Source organism: Euleptes europaea, chromosome 6 (assembly GCF_029931775.1).
Source record: "Euleptes europaea isolate rEulEur1 chromosome 6, rEulEur1.hap1, whole genome shotgun sequence".
Taxonomy (NCBI): domain Eukaryota; kingdom Metazoa; phylum Chordata; class Lepidosauria; order Squamata; family Sphaerodactylidae; genus Euleptes; species Euleptes europaea.
The window spans coordinates 59,718,633-59,731,403 of record NC_079317.1 but is presented as its reverse complement, the minus strand read 5'-3'; the positions used below and the strand labels follow the sequence as shown (position 1 = coordinate 59,731,403).

Below are 12,771 nucleotides of genomic sequence, written 5' to 3'. Positions count from 1 at the left end.
TGCAGGCTGTGCTCAGTTGTAATGAGTTTTTTTCCACTGAAGGAAAACTGAAGGGAGTACTCCATTTACCCTTGTCCAACAAAATCAGCAATACTCTAAAAAATCAAATAAATCTAGGTATCCATTAGTCTCCATGCCTGTGCGTACTTCCTCACTTTCCTTACCCTGTGACTCTGCAATCATTAAAGACACTCACCTGGTTGGTTAAAGTAAAAGAAATATATGTATTAATTAAGCTAACAACACATCAGAAAAATGGTGATACAATGAGCCTAGATGAGCTATGGTTACGAACTGTAAATAAAATGGAAAATCTTATAATCAAGGGTGACAAAGGACAATGTGCTGCAATGACAGTCTAGCTATTTTATAGAGGTCTAAACCATGTATTTGGTGTGGTAGTATGTATGAGGATATTGAAATAAGCTGTAATATAGAAATTCGGTTAATTTTTTTAAGTTTTTATATATATATATATATATATATATATATATATACACACACACACACACACACACACACACACACACACACACATGTATAGTATTTTAAATTATGAAGATTGCTGTATGGGTTTTTTTTTTTTTTTTTTTTTTTTGCTGTTTATTTTATTGAATAAATAATTTTTTAAAAAAGACACTCACCTGGACTCTCCAGCCCCGTGGACACCACCTCTTCCACATTGCTGCCGTTCAGGTTAGCCCTCATGATGCGGTCCAGTGTGACATCAGACCAGAACACCAGCTCCTTGCTGTGGTGGAAATCAAGCGCAATGGCATTCTCGAGGTTGTTCAGGAGTAAGGTGTACTCCGAGCGGTGGGGCAAGACCTGCCGGATATCAATACGATTGGCGAAAAGCAGCACAGGCTCTGGCCCTGAGGGACACATTGAGAGAGAAGTGAGTGGGTCAGTAAGACAAAAAAGCAACAAAGCTCATGGGCACAGAAAGATTGTTCAAGGGAATAAAAACTTCACACCAGCAGCACTAGACCCTATCCACGCAGCTTCCTATAACACTGATCTGGCTTTTCAGTCTTCAGTCAGAAATGTAGCGAGTAATATCATTCTTAAAAAGTAGTACTATGTTGAGCAGGTTTGGCTCAATACGGCCCTAAATGGATTGTGCCACTCAGGCCAACGCTGCCATTTCTTTGTTTTGCTGTTGGCACAGAAAAGAACAGTGCCAGGCACAGATATAGCTGCCATGTGGCTTGGGGAAATCAGATGATTAAGCACATCTAAGCCTCAACAAAGACCTCATGTGAACATGCAAATCTCTTGTCTCAACCCTCAGCAGCCTCAAAGCATTTAATTCTCTGCAGGTTAATCATGTAAAATTTTGTTCCCAGGTCTCTCATATCCACCCACACAAGCAGCTCTGACATACAAAGCACCTGCTATCCAGTCCAAAGCATACCGGGATAGTTCTACACACACCCCACCCCCAATGAATCCATTTCCTATTTTCAACTGGAGCACACAAGCAGAAATAGGACAAAGAAAGGGCACAGTGCAAGCAGTGACCAACGATGAAATGCCAAAAACTAAAGATTCTGTACAAAGCGAGCAGTACGTTTTCAGCCAGATTTACAGCTTTTAGGTACTGATCCAATGACTCTGCCAGGAAATCAAATCAGGCCGCAGGAGCCAAGAATCCTTTCTCACCCAGGGCTTTGCAGCTGCGCTTGTCTGGGCGAAGTTCATAGCCTTGCTCACACCAACACTGGAAACCACCTTCGCTGTTGGTGCATCCTTGGCTGCAATAACCTTCCTCTGCACATTCATTTACATCTGCAACAGAAAAAGGGGGAGAGAGTTACCATGTCTTTAGATGTTCAAAGGAAGACTAGCTGCATCTTCCTTAGGTTCTGGATTCCACTCTGCTCTGGATATTATTCATATAAATAAGACACGGAAATCTTTTCAGAACAATGGGCTTTTCAGAAATGGGCTGTGTTCAAACAGCTGAGAAGCTTGCCAGAATCTCCAGAGTAAACAGGGAATTGCCTCTGAATTTGCTTAGCTCCATCTATGGCAGCACTGAAGTCGCAGGTCAGCCCAGGTTCTGAGCATGAACCAAAATCCCCCTCCCATCCTGACAACAGCTATTCATGTGTTGAGCTTCAAGCTCTTCACCTTGACATGATCTGCCATCCTCCAGGAGCCTGTAGCCAGTGTGGCAAGTACACTGCACTGTCCCTCGAGACATCTGGCACTTATGGGCACAGCCGCCGTTGCTGAAGTTGCAGTTTTCCTCTCCAGTTCGAGGACCTGTGAAATGCATACATCAAGTAGAAAGCAACCCTTACTCATGCAGATCAGCTACTGTTTGGCTTAACTTGATTTTAGAAAGTAACAGAAGACCGCACACTGATGAGTTTGTGCCTGAGACAGAAAAGACACCTAACACCAGGTGTGTTGAACTCATTTGTTATGAGGGCCCGATATGACATAAATGTCACTTGGTTGAGCTGGGCCGTGCCTCACCAGCCCAGATTGAGAGGTGGGGGGGGGGGTTGCTGCCATAGCTCACCAGCCCAGATCAGGACTGGGAGGGGTGGCTGCCTCGGCTGGCTTGCGGGCTGGATAAGAGCTCTCAGGGGGCCGGATCCAGGCCGTGGGCTGTATGTTTGACACCCCTGCCTAATGCTATGAGAGAGAAACAGTGAGATCTATTAATTAAGAGTGTCTGGATCTGGGAGTCTGGATCTGGACTAGGATCTGCGAGACCTGGGTTTGAATCCCCACTCTGCCACGGAAGCATGCTAAGTGACCCAGCACCAGGCCACATATTGCAGCCTCACTCAACTCACAGAGTGGTTAAGATGGCGAAGAGGTGAATGATGTAAGTTGCTTTGCATCCCCACCCATTGGGGAGAAAGGCAGAGTATAAATGAAGTGAATAAATCAATATTAAATGTAGAGGACCGTCCCTAGATTCTTCAGGAAAAGATGGATTCCTCTTCCGAAAAGGAGACAATGGGGGTTACCGCACTTTGTATTCCCATCGATGTATTAAGAGTTTGAAAATGTTATAAAAAACATCGCTTTAAAAGGGTTTTTGGATACCATGGCTAATAAATGGTTGGAAGACGTCTTCACAGCTGAAGGGGCCAAACAAAGTGCAAACAGTATTTTTTATAACATTTTCAAACTCTTAATACATCGGTGGGAATACATAGAAAGTGCAAACAGTATTTTTTATAACCTTTTCAAACTCTTAATACATCACTGGGAATACAAGTGCGGTAACCACCAATGATAGAAAATTCTCCCAGTTTTACACCCAAGGTTATTCCCTTCCACAAGCTGGTTGCTTTTTACTTCCATAAGGAAATCCACAGTGTTTGCTACAGGATTTGGAAAGACAATGTGGGTGCAGGGGCTGCTAAGGCCATTTGCAACTCCTCTTGTCTCCTCTTATCTCCACTTCTATATTTAGTTGGACTTTCTTGCCATTCTCAGACACTTCTCGCACCTGCACTTAGACACATCTACTGATATTAGTTATAGTATTTCTAATCTATGGGAGGCCATAATACTCTCTTCTTCCTGTGTTTCTTATCCCTCTGCAGATCTTTTCCATTCTAAGCCTCTCAATTCCCTCTTTGGCGTGTTCAGCTGAGAGACCAGGCCAGCCGTGTTTCTAGCCTGCAGAAGCATCTTCCTTGATGACCAGCAACTGCTCCCCTGTATGTTTGGCTATATCTGAGACAATCAGCTCTGCCTTGCTTTCTTCCAGCATCTTGATTTGTCAGCAGCAAGTGAGAAACTATAATACCACAGATAAAGCAGCGGGACCCAAACAGTGCCCTCAACCACTGTAGTACTATCCAATGGCAGTATAGACTGCAAGGCTCTTAACACTGACGCTAAACACATCTGGGTCAGCATCTGAATGGGAAACCTCTGGGGAACCACTTTGTGCACCCGTCTAGAGTTCCATGGTGAAAGAAAGACAGGATATAAATATAAAAACAAATCCTTGGTTCTGGAGATCTCTGCTCAGACACTCAGAACTGGTTCCTTCAAAACTTTAACAGGTTGATATGATTCCAGAGGAGTAGTTGTGTTACTTTGCTACAGCAGAAACATCTCATGGTACTTCACAAACTAGCAAAAAAAGTCTTTGAATGTGAAGAAGCAGGCTGCAGTCTGTGAGAATTTATGCTGGAATAAAATATTGTTAGTCTTCAATGGGACACCAAATAACAGTCCTCTCTTTCTTGGTGCAACCTCACCAGACATCCAAGCTTAAGCACTTCTTCCTGCCTCCAGCACAGAACTCCCCCTAACATTCCTGGAATCTCTTCCAGCAGCCTTGGATGCCATCCGGATCAACTCTAAAATCAACTGTAAGCCTTTGGGGATGGGAGGGAGGGGAAACTTACGGCAGTTTTGATCTGGGCTCTCATCACTGCCATCTCCGCAGTCATTTGCACCATTGCACAGCTTTCTTTGGCCGATGCAGCGTCCGTTCCCACAGAGAAATTGATCAGGGGCACATTGTGGACTTCCTAAAGGGAGCAGAAAAAAGAAAAGTTATATAGACAGTAAGGGTTGATAATCTAGTTGTGTTTTTTTTTTCAGACCGATCAAGGGATACTAACTTACTTCAATTTCCATCCATCAGATTCCAGAGCTTCTCTTTACTAGTGTTGGTTCTTAGTACCTCAATGAAAACCCTGCACTATATAGGCTCAAAGCATTCCATGCATACTGAATGTTCAAGACCTTCATTCAACACTCATTCACTGTGCCTTTTCTGGTGAAAAATCAGGTGAATAAAAGTCTCTTTTATTTTATTCTCCATGAAGATTGCTCTTAACATGATAATATTATTTCCAGTGACTGACTGTATTCATCCTATTTAGTGTATATTGCCTCAGACACATTTTGGAAAGGCCCCAAATTGAAATTTATGGTTTTGTTAAGATTTTTATCCCATGGTCCATCACCCCTCGCCAACTTTGATTCTTACAATAATCTTATGAGGTAATTTAGGAGGAGAGATGGCATTTAGCACTAACACAGCAATCCTAAAGAGATTTACATCCTTAGTAAGTACATTGAAGTAATAGGCTTAGAAGGGTGTAACTCTAAGGATTGGACTAACAGTCACCTAATGGTAGCAAGTCAACATGCAAGGGCTTCCTCCTCCAAGGGTCATTCAAGTAAAAAATAAGAACAATAAAGCCTGTCTGCTGGAGCAGAGGGAAGGAGTAACTCCACATTCTGGATACCTTTCTCCTCCAGCTGAGAAAATACATTTCTAAAGTAGACATTAAATGTATGACATCAGGGCAAAGAGAAAGCAGTTGCCCTGAGAATCCATATGGATATACTTCAGCATGAAACTGTGTTGGGATCTCTCTTTCTATGATTAGTTTCTCATTTTAAATGGTATCCAAGATGACTGGTCAAGCCTAAGAGAAAATTGATTTACAATATAACTTTTACCTACATTCACAATGGGTAGCCGTGTTAGTCTGTCTGCAGTAGTAGAAAAGAGCAAGAGTCCAGTAGCACCTTAAAGACTAACAAAAATATTTTCTGGCAGGGTATGAGCTTTCGTGAGCCACAGCTCACTTCTTCAGATACCAGAAAGCTCATACCCTGCCAAAAAATATTTTTGTTAGTCTTTAAGGTGCTACTGGACTCTTGCTCTTTTCTACTTTTATCTACATTGTAACTAGAAAATATACTAGCATCAATTCAGGAGACATATATTTCTCCATACAAAAACTCAAAGGCTAACTGGAAATTATCAAGCCTATCCCATGCTGATAATGAAGCCGCCCTCAAATTCCACTACTGGAATAAATCAACACGTGAAGATATTTTTTTTCCAGTGGTGGCTCCTCCCCTTTGGAATGCCCCTCCCCCTTGGCACTCACCAGACATCAACCTTAATGTGATTTAGGTGGCAGGTCAAAACACTTATTTCTACACAGGCGTTTGTTTAACTGATGAGTTCACCTTTTTAGCTCTGCTTCTAAATCTGTTTTATGAATATCATTTTAGGCTTCGAAATTATTATTATTTTTGGCTGATTTTATGCAACTGACTTGTTTTTATGTATTGTTTTTGTTTGTACGTCACCTTGGGCCGGTTTTTGCAGAAGAGGCATATATGTTTTCAAAATAAAATAAATACATTTAAAATGCTTTCGAAATTTTGCTCCTTTGTGACATTTTTTAAGACATTGTACTTTGCGTTTTCTGTATTAAACTCTACCATTGTTAATTCGGGACACACAAAGAGGAATTATACATACATAAGATATAATATACATGTTCTTTTTTACTTTTTCCTGATCCTTTAATTTTCCTCCTATCATCATTTACTATTAGGGCTGCAACAGTTCATTGATTAATTGGTTAGAATAATCTTAAAAGCATTTGATCGATTTAATAGGTGCCCCAATTATTTCAACAGATGTTTAAATGTTTAATACAAATAATTACAACTGCAGATGGCAAACGTCATCTTACTAGAAGCATTTTCTCTCTCACAAGACAAAATGTACCTAAGATGATGCCTGCTATGGCTTACAAATGTATCACCTAAATTCAAAGGAAATATATTTTGATTCAGAACTAATGTTTTTTTATTAATATGGAAATGGATGCAAATTTCACTGATTAATCAGACTAAAATGATGTGATTAATCACTTTCTTTAATTTGGGTGACAGCACTAATTGTTGACCTTTGAAGGGATTTTGACACTGTGGCATACTCACAATTTGAAAGAAAAACAACAACTTCCAAAATCAGGGATGGAGCATCTGGATATACTGCTTTGCTGCATCCAATAACTGCAATCAACATTTAGTACTCCTTTCCTAATTCTGGACATTATTACACTTACAGGGCAACCCTAAACAGAGTACACCCTTCTAAGATCAACTTTGCTTAGGACCACAGTATTACTGAGCTCAGTGCAGGAAGGCTAGCTATAAAAAGAACAACGCAGCAACTCGCTTTCAGGGTTTTTACCTGTATTCTCACAGTTTTCCTCATCACTGTTGTCAGAGCAATCATCGTCCCCATCACAGCGCCAGGACAGGCGGACACATCGGCCAGATTTACAGCGGAACTGGTCGGCTGTGCACATAGATGTAGCTGTGGAAACAAAAACGAAACCAATTTAGTCAGAGAGTGCAAATTTGATGTGTTGCTTTCATGCCCTTATTGTTCACTGTCCCGCATCACTGACGCCATCACCACCAGCAGTCTCCTGATCCCCGTATTACATCATTCCATCTGCCCCAACCCTGATGATAACTCACTGCAGTTTTTTTCATCCGACTGGTCGTCACAGTCAAAGTCACCATCACATCTCCACCCAGCATTGATGCATAAACCACTGTTGCACATGAACTCCCCGGAACGGCATGGCTGGTGAGAGGCTGCAAAGAGGAGGCAGCATATTATAATCTACATCCAATTGTCCCCAAAGGACCAGCCCCAATTACAGTAACAAGCCCAATGGACTCAGTCGCACGATTTGTTTCCCCACTCCTACACACGAAGCCAGCTGGGTGACCTTGGGCAAGTCATGCTCTCTCAGCCTCACCCACCTCACAGGGGGTCTGTTGTGGGGAGGGGAAGGGAAGGTGATTGTCAGCCGGTTTGATTCTGCCTTAAGTGGTAGAGAAAGTCAGCATATAAAAACCAACTCTTCTCTTCCTCGACTACCAGTCCAGCAACCAAGAAGCCAATGATGCTATCTGGCTTTTAAATATCTGGAGGCATCAGTTCTGCTCTGTAGCTTCTAGTCCAAATCCTCAAAGCGCTTAATGCTTATCCAGCACATACCTCCCCACACCTTTCTTGCCTTACTACTCAAATCCTAGATTTCAAGAACATTAACATTTCCAATAGAATAACTGAAAGTAGATTATATTCCAGTTCTTGGATTTGTTCAATCAATTCTGAATATCACATTTGAGGCTTCTTGAAACAGCGTTTTCATTTTCATGGTGAAGAATGTGGAATATTTTAAATCAGCATGCCCCCAACAATGGCTGACTTACAGCAGTCAGATTCGTCGGACCAGTCCCCACAGTCATCGTCTCCATCGCAGTGGTATATGTCCAGGATACAGCGGCCGTACGCACATTGGAACTCCTCCAGGCTACATGTAGGTGCTGGAATATCTGATGCTAATTAAGAGAATGAGGAAACAAGACTAAAATAAAACTGCAAATAGTTTCTGCCTCTGGCATTGTACATTTTAAAAAGAGCTAAGCTGATAGAGAGGTTAAGTGTGGTTTTGGGTGGTATTACAGAAGTTACATGTGCACTTACACAGCTATCCGGGAACTGCACTGGAATGGTGTCACAGTGCTATGAAGCCAAAGTGCCTGCAATTAACTGTGCAATCGTGAAGGGGGGGGAAGCTCCATAGGAGCCAGCATGACCCAGTGCTGGCGTAAGTGCCCATTTAACCAGGGATAATGGGCACTTATGCTGTCCCGGGTGGCCTGGGAGCAGCGGAGCTGTGCCAGCCTCCACCACAAGCCACGCCGGGAGCAAAATCCTGGAAGAGGCAGCAGGTGCCAGCATGGGGTAGCATTCCAGGGGACAGAGCTGATGTCAGCTTCCAAACCCCTTTCGCTCCCTCAAGCTGCGGTGTTGCTGCGCCACCTTTTTTGGTGGCGCAACCTCGCTTTTTGCAATGGAACATTTCCCCCCTTTTCCCATTTTTAAAAATTCTTTTATATTCTCTGTGGTGGCTGGGAAGTCTCTGAGGAGGTGGCGCGGCTGTGCTGCTCCCGGCTGCTGCAGATCTACACCCCCCCACCCCCAGGAATGGGCTGCCCGAAGTCTTGTTTCTAGAAAGCACATTCACTACTTTACAGGCATGCACATCAGGAATGAAACTATGGTGCCATGATGTTATGGTCTTAAGAAAAGAAAAAGAAGAGAAAATTCAAGGACAGTGTTCATATTCGAAGTGCTCGCCTATGGCGATACAGCCCTTATTAGTTCTATCTTCCCAGACAATGATCTATAGCCATCTACCACATGATGTCCAAGGTTTGTGGCTTTACACATCCAAGACTGAATCACGTGTAGCTAAACATGCTGAACTTTTTAAAAATACATGTAGACTCCTCATTGCACACATGTGCAGAAAGAACACCACGCCACTGAAACGTAGTCCTGCGGCGGCTTATCAGTGGTTCTGCTTCTTTATGAATTTAGCCAGAAATAAAACAAGCCCCATTGTATAGGTAGGACACCACCCAAACTGAAGGCTTCCGTGTACTGAACTCACGTGCAAATTCAACCGTTTACCAGGTGCTGACTGCAACTAAAATATGCTTAACATCACATGTTAGTTTACTTGCCATGAACCACCAATGTTCCAAGAGCTTATCAAGTGGTCAGAACACTGCTAGGCCATTCTCCGAGGGCTTGCAGAACAAATTAATCTCTGAGATAGCTAGAGGGAATCACACACCTTTAGATTTCCCTGTGAGTAGAGGCATGCTCCTATATATTTGGCTATGCTGAGGTTTGAAGCCAGTCAAGTTGTAAAACTGAAAAGTGGAGCTGTTATTTCAAGGGCTTAATCTTGACGAATAAAGCTGCTGAGCAGAAGATGCTACCATCAGTGCCAAGCCTTTGAAGAGTGCCGCTTCTCCCCAGTGAAGCCAGAACAAGCATCTCCTTTTCACGTAAGAATCCTCCCCAGACACATAGAGACCCCTGTACAGGAGGACCCACCACAAACTAAGGTAAAGGTGTTACAATGCTGTCCCGGTGCTCACAAAGCAATTCCTTATAATACAGAAAAGAACCCTCCAAGAGAAACAGAACAGGAAGACAACACTCTCTCTATGCACACTATCGCAAGGTCCAAGGAAATTAAAAATAATTAAGACGAAACACAAATAGTTAGATTTTCTGGGAAACCCAGAAGAAATAAAGGTGACTTTGGGATGAAGACTGAAAAAAGCTGGAAGTTCAAGATACCGAGGTTCAAGCTAGATGCAAAAGAGATCACAGGTTTCCATTAGTCTTTTAAATAGCAGCCATGCATGGCCCCAATTCAGGCTGGGCTAGAAGACAGGGTTTAACCCTTCCGTCCTTGCATTATTTTGCTAATGAAAACTGCTGCTCTTCACTATTTTAATGGGAAAAGGCGGCTATACAGTTTTTACCCATCTTTTCTCTCCAAAGCGCTATAACTGCATTAGAAACTGGGTTTTGACTGTCAAGATCATGGGCAGGTAAAAAGTTTCAGTCCCTTTTTCTTCCACTTTTCATCTGGCCTGGACTGAACAGTGACCCATGTGCAGCTATAATTGAGCTCTGAAAAATTGCTAGGAATTTCTCTTGGCACCTCAGCTGTTGTGATCCTCAGGTACAAGTGAAATATAACAGCATTTGAGGGAAGGTGACAGACGATTACTGAGGAGTGAAATGCACTTGAATCCAACCAGGCTTGGGTACAACTTGCTGGCTGTGCATCTTCATTGGCTGCAAACACTAACAAGCAGAGGATATGTATTCTGGGGGCAGATGAGAATAGAAGACGAAGAAGAGAAGTTAGTTTTTATATGCCGACTTTCTCTACCACTTAAGGAAGAATCAAACCGGCTTATAATCACCTTCTCTTCCCTTCCCCACAACAGACCCCCTGTGAGGTAGGTGGGGCTGAGAGCTGTGACTAGCCCAAGATCTCCCAGCTGGCTTCATGTGTAGGAGTGGGGAATCAAACCTGGTTCTCCAGATCAGAGTCCACCGCTCCAGAGTCCAGCTGCTATTCCTATTTTGAAAGACAGACTACACTTCAAAAATTGTGGTTTAGGAGCTAAGGAACAACTCCATACTCAATTTTTCATGAAGGTAAGGTATTAGACACAGATTTATAAATATACAGATGTAAAGGATGGCTTGTTAATGCCATTTTACTCTGTCACTAAACCTGACAAGGTTAGACTATCTGTTCCCTCCCATCCCGGAGGCATGCAGGTATATTAATAACCCACTGGAGAAGGCGCAGCCAATGGAGAGGAGACAGCAAGGTTAGCCTCTCTGAGCTGTTTCCTGGCTCTGAAACCTTAGCAGCCTTGGCTCTCTCCCAGCTTTCAATATCTGGAGAGATAAAAGACACTCCCTCCAACATACACACAACACCGTTCCCCACCCTTGCCCTTCAGAAGCTGGCAGCCCAGATCCCCCCCGAACCTTTTTGAAGTTTCCTCCTATCTAGAATAATTTGTAAAATGCCCTTGAGACAGAAGTTGGGGAGGACAATCCTACAGTTTTCACAGACATTAGTTGCTGCTCAGATAAGGTGTGGACAAAGTAGTGAAAACAGACTTGAAGGAAGTGCCAAATGACCCATAGAAATATGACAGCCCATCAAGACTAATACTGACTCTCGCAATAGTCTATAATTTAACTCCAAACTCTGTAACCTACCTGATAAATTCTTAATTAGCTGGTAGGGAGAAGTTTGGAAGGGACAATCCAATTGTGCACAGATTGGGGAAGTGGACAAAGACTCTTGGGATGCAGCCCACAAAGAAAGGATGAACTGAAGCAGGTTGTCCCTTCCAAAGTTTAATTTATTATTATAGCCAGTTTCACAGGCTCACAGAACATTACTCAAGGTCAAGAACAAAGTAACCAGTGGCCAGAGAACAAAACAGAGAAGCAGCCTCAGATTATCAAAATATACTTGAGAAATACCGTAAGAGCAACCTAATGGCTAATCTAAGAGAATACACAGGTGCTTAATACTTTTAAGGCTTCATCACACAAAATGGAAAAGTAGATTGAAATGGTTAACATATAATTAACTTACATTTTCATACCAACAGTGGTCTATATATTTAAAGCACACTGTTCAATGTGTTTCTGTCACCTTAATCTCACAAAATGAGGGACCCTTTACACATAACCCAATAAAGCAACGGGTTGTTGTTTTTTGTAGAAATATAAAATGCCACACAAGAATGTCTCTGGGGAGGCAGCATATACATTTTCTAAATAAAAAAAGTTTTTCAAGTATCACTAGTTGATGGGCAATAAATTCAGGATGGACAAAAGGAATTTGATTACTTCATTTATATCCCACCTTCTTCCTCCAACGGGGACCCAAAGTGGCTTACATCATTCCTCCTTTTTATCCTCCCAACAACTCTGTGAGGTAGGTTAGGCTGAAAGAGTGTGACTGGCCCAAGGTCACTCAGCAAATTGCCATACAGAGCGGGGATATGAACCTGGGTCTCCCAGATCTTAGTCTGACACTAACTGCTATTCCACACTGAAAGTACTTTACTCAATGGGAAATTAAATTGTAGAATTCACTGCCAGTGGAAGCAGTGATGGCCATGAGCACAGATGGCTTGAAAAGGGGAGCAGAGCTATTCATGGAGGAGAGGTCCATCAGTGCTACTAGCTCATAGCGAATAAAGGGAAGCTCCATATACAGAGGCAGCAACCCTCTGAATACCAGTGCTAACAGGCAACCATCAGCTGAAGTCCTCTGTGCCCTGTTGGGTTTGTCCTCCAGGACTAGTTGGCCACTGTGTGAAATAGAATTCTTGACTAGATGGATCATTCGTCTCATTCTGCTGGGCTCTTACGTTCTTAAAAATATGAACGGAAATTGTTGATCATGACTAAAAGTTATGTTGATTCTTTCCTTGAAAAGAATAGCAACTTCCTGCAAGTTTGTACCTATTGACCTTCCTCGAAAAAATCTACATGAATTTTCAGTTTCAATATATTTACTTGCCCGTAAG

The 12,771-nt window shown here is 42.6% G+C and overlaps 1 protein-coding gene across 1 annotated transcript in view; it reads right to left on the bottom strand.

Moving 5' to 3' along the window:
* LRP4 (LDL receptor related protein 4) overlaps positions 1 to 12,771 on the bottom strand; it is an 81,217-nt gene that overhangs the window by 25,408 nt on the left and 43,038 nt on the right. Inside the window, exons 9-15 of the mRNA XM_056851910.1 lie at positions 8,041 to 8,169; positions 7,294 to 7,413; positions 7,001 to 7,126; positions 4,392 to 4,517; positions 2,137 to 2,271; positions 1,666 to 1,791; positions 645 to 875 (exon numbers count right to left, since the gene is read on the bottom strand). Coding sequence (XP_056707888.1) covers positions 645 to 875; positions 1,666 to 1,791; positions 2,137 to 2,271; positions 4,392 to 4,517; positions 7,001 to 7,126; positions 7,294 to 7,413; positions 8,041 to 8,169 — 993 coding nt within the window. The remainder of the gene's footprint in view (positions 1 to 644; positions 876 to 1,665; positions 1,792 to 2,136; positions 2,272 to 4,391; positions 4,518 to 7,000; positions 7,127 to 7,293; positions 7,414 to 8,040; positions 8,170 to 12,771) is intronic.